The sequence below is a fragment of the Hippoglossus stenolepis genome, chromosome 19 (assembly GCF_022539355.2).
Source record: "Hippoglossus stenolepis isolate QCI-W04-F060 chromosome 19, HSTE1.2, whole genome shotgun sequence".
Taxonomy (NCBI): Eukaryota; Metazoa; Chordata; class Actinopteri; order Pleuronectiformes; family Pleuronectidae; genus Hippoglossus; species Hippoglossus stenolepis.
The window spans coordinates 14125843-14143326 of record NC_061501.1 but is presented as its reverse complement, the minus strand read 5'-3'; the positions used below and the strand labels follow the sequence as shown (position 1 = coordinate 14143326).

The 17484-nt window shown below is 43.9% G+C and overlaps 1 protein-coding gene across 1 annotated transcript in view; it reads right to left on the bottom strand.

The window, feature by feature from the left end:
• ptprn2 (protein tyrosine phosphatase receptor type N2) overlaps positions 1-17484 on the bottom strand; it is a 125428-nt gene that overhangs the window by 4074 nt on the left and 103870 nt on the right. The window contains exons 14-20 of the mRNA XM_035142956.2: positions 12791-12938; positions 11657-11730; positions 8326-8403; positions 5644-5763; positions 4918-5084; positions 2660-2713; positions 1566-1630 (exon numbers count right to left, since the gene is read on the bottom strand). Of these exons, the coding sequence (XP_034998847.1) occupies positions 1566-1630; positions 2660-2713; positions 4918-5084; positions 5644-5763; positions 8326-8403; positions 11657-11730; positions 12791-12938 (706 nt within the window). The remainder of the gene's footprint in view (positions 1-1565; positions 1631-2659; positions 2714-4917; positions 5085-5643; positions 5764-8325; positions 8404-11656; positions 11731-12790; positions 12939-17484) is intronic.

Sequence of the window (17484 nt, the reverse complement as noted above, 5' to 3'; positions counted from 1 at the left end):
GCAAGAGCAGAGATGTGTGTGTGTGTGTGTGTGTGTGTGTGTGAGTGAGTGTGTGTGTGGGTGAGAGAGAGAAGAAGGGGGATTTAATGCAGCTGGACTCGGTACTCAAACTACTCCAGAGCTCAAGACTTTCATGTCTCAGAAGGGCTGGATTCCAAAGTTAAGCTGAAGAGAGGCTCCTCGACCAAAGAAAAAAGCTTTTGAGAGTGAGATTATGTTCATTTTATACATTTTTCGCTTCTGCGGCCGGGAAACAAAAGGTTAAAAAGAGGCTGGGTGGTGTCTTTCATCGTCGGGGACAACGACGCATTCGTCACTGAACTACACGAACCTCCATCAGCGGGGGTCAGTCTTATTACTGTTGTACAGTCAGCGAAGGGAAGGGCTGCATCACAGGCGGCTGTGTCCTCCCAACCTGCTCTGACAGGGTCAGATCGCAGGCAGAGGGGGTTAAGCGCAGAGGCCAAAGGGCAAAGGGCGGGGGGGGGCAGGGCTAGGCTATGGATGGTTTTAAAGTGTAATATGGGACTCCTGTGCAATTGCAGCCATGGATAACTTGGATATCTCAAAGAATAGGGGAGGAAAACCATTTATTATCACTTTCTCTAACATTGGGAGACAGGGCGTGTTTTGACTGATTCACCTATTTCCCGGGGAACGATTCATGGATCTTTATCTAAAGAATCAGGCACATTCAGGGGACTGATATCTGTGAGTGGCTGTAATTTAAAGGGATTGTTGGACCTCGGCAAACTGTGCTTACTCCTCTAAAGCTACAAGTCCTGATTTGTTGACGTGTGGATTCTACTATAAACACTAGTTTTTCTTCTCGAAGCTAAAATTTTAAATCAAATCTTCCTTAAAACCATTTTTTCTTTGATATGTTAAGATGTATTGATAGAGATCCCTTTCAGGTCTTTTCCTGCCCAGTTATTTTCTATTTAGCTTTGCAGATAATAATTTGCATGTTACTGTGAAGTGCTTATTGTCTTCTTAGACTTTTTTGATCATAAAGCATTTGGGAGGGACCAACTCAAATCAAACATGAAAGCACCTTGAGCTCCACTTTTTTCTCCCATCCTGGTGATGTCGATAAAATGGAGACGATCTTCCGAGTGACTATAGGCTGCAAACTATACTGATTGTTCCGAATAAATCAATAATGAAATAAAATAAATGCATTGTTAACATTAAATATTAAATATTGATAAAAAAAACCATTGGGATGCATCTTCTCTTTAAAAATGTCATTTCCATGCATGTGCCATCTAAATTCACGTAGCAATCATGATGCAGGTCAATATGGCGTGACGGTGACTCCAACAGATAATTACTAATGTGGTCATAGGTTTCTTTGTCATTTCCTATTTCTCTGTTTTCTGTTTGTTCCTCCCTCTCTCTCCCATTTCCTGCCCCCGGTCTCCAGCCGCCGCCTCTCCGGGCCTCAGAAGAGTCAGCCTCTAATGCATCCCCAGACCCACTGAGGAAAATGAGAGGCTTTAGCGTTGCCAGGGCAACACTTCAACGCAAGCAGAGAGAGTGAAAGGGAAGCCATTGATCGTTACCTTTCGCCATCCTATTGAGGACCATGTCAATCAGAATGTAAGTCCCACTCCTGCCAGCTCCATCACTGCAGAGAGGGAGAGAGAGAGGGAGAGAGGGAGGGAGATGATTAAGGTTGCAGAGTGAACCTGCGGACGCTTTAATCTCACAGTGTTTTTCTCATAAGGAAACAAATTGCTAATTTACATCCGCATCTGCTGAGAGGCTGTGGAGTATATTTAAACACCCGTTAAACTCTGCATGCTGCTTAAAACCTGATGGCGCAGATAAAATGAAATACTTAAGTAGCAGTAATCAATAATAATCCCTGATATTCTTTTGAAAGTACCTGAAGAGATGTGAATATTTGATGTTCCAATAAATGTGATTATGTTAAGCCTTTGCACACGAGAGCATGTGTGGTCTTGAGACTTGCCCGGGCTATTGGGGAGAGGGGGAATGGTTTCTGAGGCACACTGGGGACAAAGGCTTTTAAATGCATGCACCTCAGGAGCAGAGGAGAGGTTGAGAGGCCAGGGGCGGTTCGAGAACAGCTTTTGGAGAGCCTTGCTTTTCCATTACTCCAGAGATAGTCTTATGAAAAGCCTCCCTTTGTGCCCGCCGGCCATTCAACGGCTCTGCATGTTAATTGCAAACAAGGCGTGCACATCTCTCTAATAAAGGCAAGGCCAATAAAACAGGAGAGTGGCCTGAGCACCAGTGCTTCATTAATCCAGTGCTAGACACTCATTCTGCACAGCTCCCTCAGTGGGAGAGCGGGCTGCCTGGCCCCACGCATGACTTAACAGGATGTGACTATTAAAAGTGGTGAAGACAGATACCTGGTGTTTAACACAAACCAATCAAGGTCGGTTAACTAACTCGACCAAACGGGAAATGGAAGAGTGTTTGGCTGCGTGTCGTCGTGCCACAGTATTTCCATACAGACACACGCAGGCAGTGGAATAAACAGCGGACCCGTGTAGAGTAAATGGACTGAGCGGGTTTAAATAAACAACCCCCCCCACCCCTCCTCCCCTCCAACACACAGGCAAACACTCTGTATCCCAGTTCAGCCGCACAGCCACTGTCACAGCGATCAAACAGTCATACTTGCCTGCAGTGAACAATTATTGGGCAAGATCGACCCCGGTAGCACTTGTTAACCTTTCTGGAATAAGAGAGAAAAGAGAGAAATTACAGTTAGTTTGACGTCAGGCCGTCTCAGTGTTAAAACATACACTGGATGCAGGATCGATTCTTTCCGCTGAGTAATAACAGCAACAGTTAAAGGTGGTTAAATGTGACTCATGGGGTGGGGGGAGGAAGCGATAATCAACGGACAGAACCAAGAGAATCCAGAGAGATGCCCCCCCTCCACCTCCCCCTCCCCCTCCTGTCGATCAATGACTTTAATTTGAGGGCAGGAGAGAGAGAGGGAGAATGAAAGAGAGACATCCACGTAAAATAAGTTGAGCATCACTTCAGACGGCGTCACGGCGACGTGTGGGTGATGGATGCGGCGGTGCGATGCTGTGATTGCCGACCGCCGACGCATTAACCCCGGCCAGTTACGAATGTTGTACACCACAGGCACGGCGAAGGCCAACAAGCCTTTTCACACAACCGGCCGTTGCCATGGAAACTGACTACACCGAGAGCTTCCGCTTCCCTCGTTGTTTCACATCTCATCCACAGCGTGAACAATGAGCTCATCGTATAGCGTCTGTAGTTCATCCAGACTATAAATTAATCATGCATCTGATTTATTATTAGTAGTATGTGAATAATTAAATAAATGCAACATAAATCATACTGCATTTGTCAGTTGTTTTTGTCACTTATTACTACCACTATAATATCAATGCTACCACCCATAGCGATAATAATGTGCTGCAGCTTGCAATTATTTTTCATTTTACTAAAAAATACCGAAGGATATTATATCTACATACATATTTGATATCATGCATTACTCATTTATCACTTCTTATATATATTTCAAGCTTCCTGTACCGATTGATTCGTAATTTTCCTCCTGAATATGTTGTTTTTGTGAAGTTTCCTACACATTCGTTCCTTCAGAGCTTCAGCTGAGAACTGAACTTGCATTTCAAAGCGCAGGTGATCTCCGTTTGATGTCCTTGTGAGCTTGATCTTGATCTTGAAAAAAATCCCTGGCTTTATCATTCAAATACACGTATTGGAAACTGCTGAATATCAAAATGCAATTAAACGATTCCTATTGCAGTAGTAATGTTTTTGAATTCATTGTATTATATTGAATGTTTTTTTTTATTGCAAATATGTTGGTAAAATCTGAATACGTCCTTGGTTAAAGAGCACACAGAGATGGTTGGAGTTCCCATGCAAGCCAGAGGAAGGAGCAGTGAGAGGAGGAGGAGGAGGAGGAGGAGGAGGAGGAGGAGGAGACAGCGAGTGAGAGAAAGACAGTTTGTGCACGGGCCTGGCTGAGGAGACACAGTTTCCAATGATCACTTTTGTGACTATGCAACTGGGCTCATATTACTAGCTGCAACATCACAAAAATGACACTGGCAACCGCAATATACAGAGATGGCCAAAACCGTGAAAACCGTGCCAGACGGTTTAGATTCCCAATAACCTGCAGCAGCATTAATGAGGGGGGGGGGGAGGGATCTCAACAGCAAAAAAAACCAAAAATGTACGTATGTAATCACATCACAGCTCAAACCTACACACCAATAACATACATAAATAGAACTGCCTGCAAGCTTCACCCAGTTTAATTTGAAATAAAAAAAACTAAAACAGCACCAACTCTGTCAGGGAAGGACGACATGATAACACTGCACATCCTCCATCCCCCCCCTCTCATCTGCATTACAAACGCAGGGATAGACTTCCATCCACAAATCAGATGCATCTATTCTCATTTGGAGGTCTTTTCCTCTCCCTCCTGGGTTCTCCCAGAGGAGCGATTGCTTCTCTTCTGCCAGAACACATTATATGGAGAACAGAGTGAGGTTATTCAGTCACTATCTTTCCCCCTCTCCCATGTTTTAGCGAGACAGCTCTGATTTAATTGGGTGTTTGAATTAGGTGATTTTTTTCCTTCTCTTCCCAAGCCAAGCCAGGCAAGTGCAGGGGCTGTTAATTTGCTGCATCACATGTGCTGGAGGGAGGTGAGGGGAAATAGGCCCAGGATGAAAGGGATAGTACAGAAACACAGGCCTTATTAGAACCATTCTCTAGGACACCAGAAGGCAAAGGGGCAAAAGGGAGAACGGACCAGAAGAGGCACTGACAGAATACAGAATATAAGGGAAGGTGATTAAGAACAAAGCTCAGTTGCAGAAGTGTTGAAATCTCGGAGCAGGATCTCCACTCTACCTGCGGAAGTCCAGCAGCGTCCTGGCCGAGGCGGGGATCCCGCGGTCCATCCAGGACAGGAAGTGGAACTGGGTGACGGTGCGAGTCTCGTTGGTCTGCAGATTCTTAAGGTAGAAGCTCCGCACCAGGAAGTCCTCACACCAGATGTGCTCGGACACCAAGTTGACCTGAAGATACATTTTGATTTAAAGAGGTAGTTCATACAAAATACACAAACAACCTCATTTCTGATGAAACCCTGAGTGGTTTCCAGTCGTGCAGATAGTTTTGGTTGCATGCACCCAGCTGTTACCTGCTGTTTACTCCCTAAATAACCATATATCTTGGTTCCACTCTGTTTCCATGCACATGCCTTTTTGCCTTTTTGTTCAGAATGACAGGAGGAAGACGGATTTCTTTAAAGGACACATATTGTGCTTTTTCAGTGTTTCTTTCCTGGAGTGTGTTATTGTTTTTTTTTTAGTGAATGTCAAAGTTCTGTGGAGTTAAAAAGAGCAAAGTCTGCGGTGGAGGGAGCTGATCTCACGCCGTGCAGCTGGTTCTGACAAACGAAGACAGGTAACCAATCGTAGCAGGGGGGGTCTTAAAGAGACAGGAGCTAAAAAAACAACCGTTTCAGACAGATTCTGAAAAGAGGAGCTGCAGCAATGGACATTTTGAGGAAAGAGATGCATTTCCTCAACATGTCTATATACTGGCAAGCTGTGAAACCTCTCACTCACGTACCTCGTATACGTGGTAGACATCAGATCCCTCGTCAGGCCAGTAGTGGTGACACTGCTTCACTCCATTTTCCGACAGTGGCGTCAGCATGACGATGACGACACAGCCGCTCTCCCACACCATCTACACATCAGAGGAGAGATGTCAGACGCCCGTCACAGACGCACTTTCTGAGACGACAGCCCTTTCATAAGCATCTGGAGTCACAATGGCACTAACGTGTGGCAGACCTGTGCCACTCGGAGCGGCATATTGCAAATTAGCATTACATGGCAGCCGGGTATCAGGGTGAAATTGATTTCTTAATCTCGGCGCAGGAAGTATGAATAAATGTCACCTCTCCGCGTGTGACAAATGATAAATGTTGGGTCGAGCAGCGGGAGGGCGCGTCATGTGTCGCCCCCTCTCAGTCATGTGAGCGAGATCACAACATCGACTGCACCACCGCCCCCATTTCATCTTATCACAATCTAATGTGTCCTTGGGAAAAAATACAGGCCCACGGCAGCCATTAGGAAAATGAGGAGGAAACACAGGTTTTATGATTGCTATAAAAACACAATGGCCCTGACTATACACTAACCACGAGCTTCTGTGATCCGGCCCAGTGGACACATTACACGCCAACTGTGCCAGGATGTGATGAGATTAGGTTAGGTGATAATGGGAGGTAATGTTATGCATTTAGTCTTGTAAAGTATGGCTAATATTTGCAGGCGTTGTGAGGAAAAAGGTGCATTCCTGTTTTCCATTTTCAGCCAGAACCCATCATCTGTGTTTCTTTTTTAGTTTTTTTTTGCAACGTTCTGAAAACAAGCCGCTGTGTGAACTTATGCTGATTGTTTTTCCTTTTGCATTGAATTCTGAGGAGAGCAGGGGAGCGAGGCCCAGCCGAACTGAGGTAATAGCAAAGAGATGGAGGAAGGGAGGAAGGGTGGAAGGGTGAGTGGGGGGGGAGACGGATCGAGGAGTGAAGGATGAACGGATGGAGGAATGAGGAGTGGAGGATTAAGAGCCGAGCCGCCTTTCACAGCGCTGCCTGGGGCCAGTATGGATTAGAGAGGACAGAGCAAAAAAAAAAGAAAAGATTTGCCTACTGCACAGTCCATTTGCATGAGAGTGTCGGTGTTTCCCCTTGTTTGTTTACTTTTAATGGAAGGAGAGAGTGTGCCACAGTCCAAGGTTAACCACGTTGAATAATGAACGGTTCCTACGTATTTCCCAGAGACGGAGCTGATGTTCAGTGCAGCGGACGATCTGTGGCTAATTTTCCATTATTTTCTGCTTAATTGGGAAGAGTTGAGTTCACGGTTAAACAGCACATAAGCTAATGGATGTGCATTAATTCACCTGGCGCACAAAGAATTTGGCAGAAAAACAAACAAATAAGCAAAATGACTGAGAGACAATTATCAACTGTTTCAATTAAGGCACAAATTGAACAGAGAGCAGGGCAGCTTTCATTCCTATTTTAGCTGATGTGGTCAATTAATGTACATTTTCACATAATGTGCCGAGTTTTTCTCTATTTCATTAACACGTGCACCACGTGAGGACAGAGCTTGTAAGCAGGATTGGTTTTTTAAGTTAAAAAAGCCATTTACATGACAGTTTATGGATTTTTAATGTGCAGAACCAAACAGAACCGGCTCTGGCGTCTGTGCCAACACAAAGTGTGCAGAGTGCAGAGTGCACGGCCAGCTGCTCGACCAGGATTTATGCGTCACGCTTCTACATCCTGGTCACGACGAGCAAGACTTCCCCATATGGAGGTGATGGGCCCTCTGATGACTGCAGTGCCTTCCTATTAACCTATAAGAACGCCATTTGGCGACCATGCGTCATTTAAGAAAATACCTCCGCACAAGTCAACATGTTTTACAACAGCCGGTGATTGATGGCGAGTTCCTCTGACATTTCGGGACAAGAGGAAAAAGGCTAATCTAAGCAAACATCAGGAATATGATAAATGATATTAGACTTCCTGTAGATGTGTGTGTAGCGAGACTTTTGTATAACACTAGAGGCTGCAGGTTGGTTTCATGTATTCTGCTGGTGTCACTGTTTAAATGACAGATGTAATGGCAGCACGGTTATTTCAAGCGTCTCATTTATCACCATTACTTTTGTCACAGCGCTGTTTTCTTAAGATCCAGTTTTTCTAAAATAATAATAATCTATTTGAAAGGATTGTCATGCTTTAAGTTTTGGAACCACACTTCCTGTAGCACTTTGAGGGACGTAAAGAGGAAGTATAATGTTGTGAAAATGTGATAATTCTGTCTTTATTCTCGGTGATTTGATCAACGTTACAAACAGACATCAGATACAAGGATTTCCCGTAAATCACGATGGAATAAAAAATGTGCATCCTGTCCTGTGAGTTTAGATCTGACTCTGTTATAACTCTGAGAAGTAGTGTGTGATGCAAACTGCAGCAATCAGGCTTTAAGCGTTCAAGTTTACAGTCAAAATCACATGCTGATCTGCGTGACTGATCCCACCAGCGCTAAAACACTGAAGAAACAGAAATCTAGACAATCTTGGGCCAAGAAGAAGACATAAAAAAAAACATCCACAAAACCTAGCTGCTCTGTCGAGGTTCTTTCCGACACTCGCCGCTGCAGGAATAAAACGGTAAAAAGAAAATAAGAAAGACGGAGAGTGAGTGGAGATGAGTTTTACCTGCCAGAAGTCTGCCACGGTGGAAGGAAGTGGGCCCTGCGAGGAGATGTAAGTAGGGTTGCGAGGGTCATGGTCCATCTGGGAGAGAGGGAACAGAGTGTGAGACGGCGTTCGGGCGGAGACTGGCTGATGAAAACACACTGTCTGGGTAAAAGACTTGCATCAAAGCCTCCATATGGACGGAGGAACAAACAGAACATCAGCATCTTTTAAAGGGAAACATTTCCTCCTTCTTTCCTTTCCGCTGCATCTTATTCTCCATCATCCCTTCTTTGATTGATTCAGCCTCTCTTTCCAACTTTCCTCTTGTTTCCCTTCTGTCCTCAAGATGCAGCTTTTAAAAAAAATGCAATAAACTGCAAACTACGGCCGCTGTGAATGTCACGCTGAGCAAACATTCGATGCTGAACACACAGTTGAAGGACAAGGTTTTATACCTTGTTTTTGTAGTAAAATGTTAAAGACTTGTCTCTTTAAACGTTATGTTTTGCATAAAAAAAAGGCAAAGAAAAAAGGACCTTGGACTCTGGTAAAAGCAGCAGTGACACATCCAGCGTCCGACCCTGTGAATTTTCAAAATAAGCACTCTATGACTTTATGACTCTACTTTCCGATGCTTTATCTCATCATTTGTTCAGCTGTTTGTGCACCGACTTCTCTGCCACGTCTCCAGACAAATATAGACCTCAAGAAATGGCTTCCAGATCTCAATTTTTCTTAGGCATTGACGTGTCCCTGCAAGAAACATGATATTGTGGTGGGACCTGAAAGCCTGGAGGCGGTTGACATGAGGGAGCTGCACGTTGAGGTGGGACATAATGACACGGGACCGGGGGGGGGGGACTTTGATTTGAGGGATGTGATTGAGACTTGATTGAGTAGGTGTTGGCTGAGGTCGCCCCCTTCCCCCTCCAAAATCAATGATGACGTTTTATTGAGTGAATTTTTATGCACACCCTCGAGTGCGAGAGGCATCGGTGGAAAGATGTTGAAAGAAATTGAGTAATTGTGTGTGTGTGTGTGTGTGTGTGTGTGTGTGTGTGTGAACAAAGCATTGTAGAGGTATATTTGCTATGAAACCCGATACACACAAAAACTCATGTGTCTGTGTTGGTGGAGGATTTCATTTACTACTATTTATGGTAGACCTATAAAATATCTTATACGAGGAAAAAGGCAAAATTCAAGTGCAAACGATTCCTTTCTTTGCATGTTTACCTGCCGTTGAGTGTCACGACCTCTAATTGTTGATGATGTGCTCAAAAGATCTCCCCCTCGTTTAATGACTCCAACACTGAGTCATTTAGCGAAGGAGAGATCTCAAGAAATCACAGGCTGATAATTAACGGCTTTTCTTTTCTTTATGAACTTGTTTTTCATGCTTCTTTATAAATATGACTTGAATTAGGCGTCTAGATGTAAGACAGAGTGTTTGCAGGTCTAACTTAATGATTATTAGAAGGTGGGGGGGGGGGGTAAATGCTCTTTCAATACACCTACACAAAAGCTGGCTGAACAGTGAAAGTCTGACTGCCTACTCTGTTGAAAACGCCTCACAAAAGACACATAAATGCACGAAACACCGTTCATTACCCAGTGTTGGACTTCAATTAGCCTTCACCGTGTTGTTCAATGCTTTCTTCATCTTTCCGGGGCAGAAATTCCTCATGTGAGTTTTAAGAAAAAAAACTGAAATGAAAGGGTGGTGCCGAATGCTAGCGCCGCCACTCCGTTTTTTGCCAATCTCAAGGACACAGACATACTGTAGCTGTGCGCTGACATCCCTGTATGAATACTAAAGCGCAAGCATGAAAGAGTAGTCCTGCGTTCCTGCCGTCCTCCCCTCGCCACTGCGGGAAGAAGGGAGAGTGCAACAAGAAAGACAAAGAAGTGCTCTTTGGTTTGAGGTAAAATAGCTTGTACTAAAATAGCTCCCGCGAAATATCTGTTCCTGCAGAAGCGTCGCGGCTTTGAACAAGCTGTAGCGCCTTGATCCTGTGTTTATATAAGATAGAGGGAGAGAGAGAGCTCGGGAGCTAAACGCCGGCTTCAGCTCATCCCAGATAGTTTGGAAACAAAAGCACGGAGAACAGGTGGGAGAAGGGAAAAAAAAGCACCCGGTGTTTGAATTTGTAAAAGAAAAAGAGAAGGGGGCAGAAAAGGCAAAGAGAAAACCAGGCTTTGACCACATTTTGTGTGAGCGCCCTCACGCTAATGACACCGTACATGTGGGAGCGCTTGCATCATTTGTGGTCAAGCAGTAACCATTCTCCGAGGCCTTTCCGTGTGTGTGTGTGTGTGTGTGTGTGTGTGTGTGTCACCCTGAGATCAGATCACCCCCGTCCCTTTGCCTCTCTGACCCTGGATCCCCGGCAAGAGGCGACAGATTATTTACTCGTAGCCCACTGCCCCTGGAACTAATGAGGAAGAAGAAGCCGCATTGACAGACATAATTATCACAGTTTTGCTGGGCTCACCCAGGGGTCCCTTTTGTGGTGTAATTACTGCCCTTTCATCCGCACACCACTGCATCCGCCATCACTTCACCTTCCCCTTTTCTTTTAAACTGCACCAAACTGTCTCGGATAACTTTACTTTGTACCAGTTTTCTAACGCACTTATCTGATTCTTTCCCCCTCACTTCTTCCCCTGATTGATTAGCTTCATTATCATATTATTCTATAAGATGCCAAATGTCGCCACAGCACTGTTTAAAAAAAGCTAAAAAACCTCTATGAATATGCCATTAGAGGAGATGGAGGAATAAATTGAGCATCTACGAGTCGCCATTGTTTGCCTCTGAAGAGTAATAGGCTTTTAGTGCAGCTGTGTGTGTTACCATCTATCTTCTTGGAAATTTTTGGCACTGTATTTGAAATGCATAGTTTCCTGTTCCCCCTTTGATAGAATCCCCTTTCAGCAGCCGCAGGGAAATCATGACTGGCAATATTTTTTGGGGGGAGGAAATGCTAAAAAAAACCCCAAAAAAGTGTAGCCCTCTCCTACACCGAGGTCTTTCTGGGTTTGTTCAGGATTTGTTTAGTCAAAAATAATGTTTAATTCTTTTTCAGTGCAGATTAAAAGGGCTCTCGGGGAGCAGCCATTTTGAAAGCAGTGAAAGTAGCAGCGTGACTCAATGAGGCGAAGTGAATCCACAGAGTTATGAGAACAAAGTTGAGATAAACGCTGTCGGATTGATGTCAAATCCTCTGAAACGTCTTTTATCTCAAAGTGAGATCCAACCACAACAGGTGTTCCTGGTACAAAAAAGGCTTCAGGGACAACAGACATTAGCCACGACGTAGCGCTGTAATGAATAAACAATACTCACAATTGGACTGGCATTGATGTAATCTGAGTTGCCGTGGTTGTTCTCCGCTTTCAAGGTGATCCTGGAATGATCATCTGTAATGGAGATGCATAATTCATCCACACACATTTCCACTGTTTCTGTTTCCCCCTCCCTGCACAACAACAACAGAATTTTGAGCAGCATCAGAATATGAAACGGTAGCTGGCTGCAGGGACGGCAATTTCACCGGACTTTCATCATACACACTCACTGCTCTGAAGTCCCGAAATCGCTTCACCTTCAATAAGGAATGTGAAATAATGATAAATATTTCATCTTGAAAGTTGGGAGAATCAAATCAGCCTCTTTTTTCTCGAAGTGAAACATTTGCAAGCTTCATGGAATCGATTTCTTGTCTCTTTGGTCCCAAGTTAAAGCAAATGAAACCTTTAAATCTCAAGTATTTCCCTAGATAATCAGCAATCTAAGTTTTTAATAAAGGTAGGTATTTATATTACTATTACTATTGAACAGATTTAAACAAAAATTAACCCTATTTTAATGCAGATCTGGATCAGTGGGGCAAATCTAGGAATTTAATATTTCTCTTTATTTAACACTGCAAATATCATATTTACGCAAATTTCCCAGGGAACAATTCAGGCCTATTTTGAGAGCTGATATCTGTAAGTGTGTTCAATTTGGTGCAGCTTGAATGAATTTGAGTGGACTGTTGAGCCTTGGCGGGGGTGCGCTCTCTACTGAGTGCCATTTCATTTTTGATATCATATGAGAGATAAAGAATAATAAGCTATGGGCGTGGTTTGATCAGGTTTGACTGACGGTAAGTGAGCAACTCGCCATCTGTCAGCAATTTCATTTCAAGTCTCAAAACAAGTTGATTTGCATTGGGGAAACAAGTTCTCATCACAATGACAAGAATCTCTACTGGTTCTCAGGAAGTTACAACTTGTTCTACTTCCCAATTCATTATCTCATTATGGAAACATGAGCGTTCAGGCTTGTTTACACACTGGTTTTGTGTAGCTCTTTGAAGCATCTGTTCAGAAACATATCAGCAGCAGTGATGGTGCAGAATGAGCTGCGCCGCATCGCTCTAGCCTTGCAAATGAAAACAAAAAACTGGACTGATGTGTGGATGTGTGCACTCACATACGACCACGGCGTCTGAGCGGTTCCTCTTGGAGTTCTGCTCCCCCTGTCCCACGCTGCAGGCGCTGGGCTCCGCCTGGTAGGAGCACAGGGCCTCCCACTCGCGCTCCAGACGGTTCTTGTTCTTCAAGTGGTCCTCCATGTATGACTAGAGGACGACAGGGAGCAACTTAGCCGCCATTTCAAAGGACAAGCCAAAAGCAATTGAAGGGAAAACTCAATTTGTGTCAAACTACGGCCGCATTTGTAGAAACTTTTGATTAATGGAACGAGAAAACCTGAAATAATTCACTCGTACTTTATCAGAGCTGGCTGCAAGTAGGTTATTTCTTTGTCATTGTGTTTTCTCAATATGAGCCAACCAATAAATAAACTGGAGCGAACCACTAAATCCCTGACAACAGCACCCGTCCTTTAGAGCTGCGATCAGGTGTCATGGTGCGTTATTGTCTTAGGCGGCTGTACAGCATAACACCCGGCTGGAGGAGGAGGAGGAGGAGGAGGCTGCTGGAGCTCGAGGTGAGGAAGGTGCGCTGATGTTTGCGTCTTTGTGTGCTTGTGCACATGTGTTTGACCGAGGGGGGGCGGGAGAGAAAGAAAAAAAAAAATCACGCACAATTAAGACTCCTGAAAGGTTTGTCTGCATTGGAAATACTTCAGGGGTGTTTCAATCACGTCCCTCACTGCTTGCACAGCCACTGATAAGATTGTCTGCATTTAAGCCCTCGCTTGGAGAAGACAAAATTGAATTCGCTAGAGAGACAAAGATGGAAAAAGAGAAGGGGGGAGGGGTAGTGGCCTGGTGTGTATGTGTGTGTGTGTGAGAGTGTGTGTGTGTATTCTCTCAAACCAGGGCAAGTCTTATGGAGCTTAGAGGCTGTATATCTGGCAAGAGGATTCTTTTTTTTTGTGTGTGTTGCGCCACGTTTCGCTTTCTCTCCTGTATCATGGCTCCCCCTCCCGACAGGGTTAAATGGTTTAGTCCGCTATTGTGTGAGGCAGAAGATTACAGACTCATAAACTGATGTCAGGGATCAGCTGGCTAATACAATGAAAGCGATACCCAGATGTGCAGCGTTTTTATTCCATATTAAAGGCGGTGTGCGCAGACTGAGCAGAGGTGACGCTCCATTGTTACATCTGACATACTCACTCCTGTCTGTCAAAAACGGAAATCCAAGTCCTCGCAGAATGTATACAATTACCACCGAGATGACAATCACAAATAAGCCTGTCCGACATATAATAGGCAATTACCCTTTGATGGCTCATGAATTCATGAATTCGTCTCCTCAATGCATGCAGAGGATATTAGGTGGCTTTATAAGAACATTACAAATCCTGCAGACAATGGAAATCAAAGTTTATTGTTGGATGTGGTACCAAAGGTGCCACTCAGGTTTTAAAAGCCTCACAGAGCTCAGAAAAAAAACAACTCCAGTGATTAATGCGGCTGCATAATAACAGCATGAGGTGTTCCATCTCAACCCATTAATGACACGAAGGAGTGTTTCTTAAATACGACTGAAGATTTCCGCTGTTACACTTTGAACCACAGCAGCTTTGTACTTTTATTTGAGGCATGCAAAAAAAAAAAAGAACACAATTATGAAAAGAAATCTAGTTAATGTCAATTCTAATGGCAGGCGACTACGCAAATGCACAGTGCTGTCGTCCCAGGGAAATGACAGCACGCCATTATGGCCACTTGACAGAGCCTGTCACCGCTATGATCTTGTCACCCTGTACAAGTGCTCTCTGCTCGGCAGCCTGACAGCATTCCACCTCCCCGACCAATATTGCATCTCCATGTGCTTGATACATCCACTCTGAATTGCATCCCGTCCAATTCAAACAACGCTCTCAATCGATCGCATTCCAGATTCTTTTTTTTCTTTTGCAGCTTAATGCGATGCAGCCAGCAGGCCCTTATCAAGCCCTCCCGATTCTAGGGGGAGGCAGCGGACCATGGCGTATTCCAGAGACAGGGTAACGAAGGTTTAGTGAATGGGGGGATTATGTCTGCCAATCAGAGGGTTGGGATGGGAGGCCTGGGTGTCAGGGAAACAATGTCTAATCCTTCCTAAGCAGTCTCCTCGGCTGCAGAGGGTGATGGGTGAAATCAGGAGGAAGGGAGAACCAGGGGAGCCAGACACAACAGGTAACTTATTACCGTCAGGCTCCGCTGTCAAATTAAAATGAACAATAGTGCTAACAGTTTGTACAGGGAGCTTTATGATTTGATAAACAGCCGTGAGAGTTGAAAAAAAAAAACTATTAATATGCATGTTTTTGTTTGACTAATAATAGCTAAATGAAAAGCACACATTGTTTTGTATTAAATGGAACAGTAAATTGGGTTTACTTGCTCAACTGAACTTAAAATTGCCAGTAACAGTCACTGAGGGCAGAACATATTGCATGAGTCAGTGGCTATTTTCCTTCGCCTGAGTCTATTTTCTTTTTGAGCAAATAATTCATCATTTCAAAAAGAACAAGACCAATAACTACTCAACTTAATGAAAAAGAGCCTGGAGCTAAATAATTATTGATTTCTCTTTTTCTTTTTAAGAGGAAAAGGTGATTAAAGCAAGGAAACACGAGCAGAGCAGTGATGGAATCAGCAGTTTGACCCTGTTTCTGCACAGCAGGGGAACACGCACAGAAAACGTCTCGTCGGGTTTGTGAGGAAAAGTGTGGTTACTGTGAAGTGCTGTCCATGGTGCTGAAAGGACCCAGTGCTGCAGCAGCACACACTTAAATACACCCACGTGGAAACACATGCTTCCATGTTACATGTGGTAAACGTTTGAAATCATTTAGTGGGAAACGTTTGCCTGGTTTCAGTATCACACTGCTGCTGATAAAGGCTAAAATCGAAGAGGACAGATAATGCAAAACAGCAGAGGTGTGTTAAAACTGTGAAAAACTCAGCAGATGACTCAGCAGACAGAGGCATCGCATTTCACTTCTGGAGTTGCAAGTCATTACGCAAGAGTTTTTAAGTCTTAAGTTGGGCTGCACAGTGGGGCGCAACATCCTGGCTCATTTACCCTCACGGCACCACACACTCGCAGTAGCATCGTGGTTGTACGTGCGTGTTTGTGTGTTTGTGTGTGGGGTGTGATCAGGCCCCCGAAAAAAAAGGACCCACAGTGTGTGTGCTTTGGAAAGCCGGGTATTCATCATCCCTCTCCACACGGTGTGTGCTCCAAAGTGCAAGAGGGGAGATGAGAGCAGAGCAGAGCAGAGATGGGAAAGTATAGGTCTGAGATCAGTGATAACAAGGCAATCTCACACATGGTTTCATGGGAGATGTCGGTGGAATTTTAAGGAAGAACCCCCTATAGGACCTCGGCGTGTCAATCACAGCATGAAAGAGGAGCAGAGGTCCCTGTGTGTTTTACCTTTCTACATTATAATGCCTGCACCGCTGCTGCTGTGAAGAAATTGGGGCTAATAATAACAGCCCCTAGAAATGATTCACAGTGGCTCTTTTGTTATTGCAAGGCTAAATGCTCTTCTATTGTCGATGTTTTCAAAAGGGTCTTCACAAACAAGCCTTGACGAGTGCAACAAAACCCATCTATTACCACCAATACAAGGCATTACTCAGATTCACCCTCATTCATTACAGCCTCCCAATATAAAAGCTAGACTTGCAGTGTGATGAATGCTCTCTCCATTAATGGAAACACTGCGAGGCATCTATCCATCTCTTTTATCAAGCTTGTCTCGAATGAATGAAGCTGCAAAGTTGTGCAAAATTAAAACAATCCATTGTGGGTGTGCAGACGTGTTGGCAACCAAAACACCCCCCCACTCGAAAAAAAAAAAGAAAAAAAAAACACCTCGAGAAATTTCTAAAACATCCAAATGACAATCAGATGGGTAATGACATTTCACTTTTGAGCAGCTCTCATCAGGCAAAAAACAATGTCTGCCTTATTTCTTTTGCTGCAGCAGTATGAGAGAGACGGAGGGGGGTAACGGATGAAAATGACAGAGAGGGGGGGAGGCAGGACGGAATGATAAAGAGAGACAATGACACAGTAGAGGGAGGAAAAAGTTGGGAGGAAGAAAAAAATGAAGACAACAGAGCCAAGATAAAGCAAGAGGGAGAAAAACCACAGGAAGAGTGATGGGAAAAAAAACCCCCACAAAGATAACAGGGTTCTGAAGGGAATGAGGTGAGAGAGGGATGAGAAAGAGACACATCCAAACAGATAAACAGAGAGAAATCAAGCTGTTGGTTTTCTGCATGGAGTCGAGCATATTCAAAAAGGGTTTTTTAAAGAGTACACTTTAATGTGAGCTGAAAAATCGGATTCGGTAGATCACATACCACCTAAATGTGGTAATTTGAATTAATTTTAGACTGGATGTTGCTTAAAAAAGATAATTATATTAAAAAAACACTTGGAAAAGCACATACATCAACCATTGATACATTCCTATTGTGTTTCAACTGCTTTCAGTTATCTATCTCCACTGTTTGTCTATTTCAGCAAACTATGTAGACCTTTTATCATTTCTTTTTAACATAACTCAACTGAAACATGTGATTTAAGGACAGTGAAGCTGACTATATACTTTAAAATCTAAAACCTAATCTATTTTTTACAAATTAATTTAGCAACTCTTTAGTCCACATAGCCCAGAAGTGCAGAAGAACCTCTTGGGGTAGAAGTAAA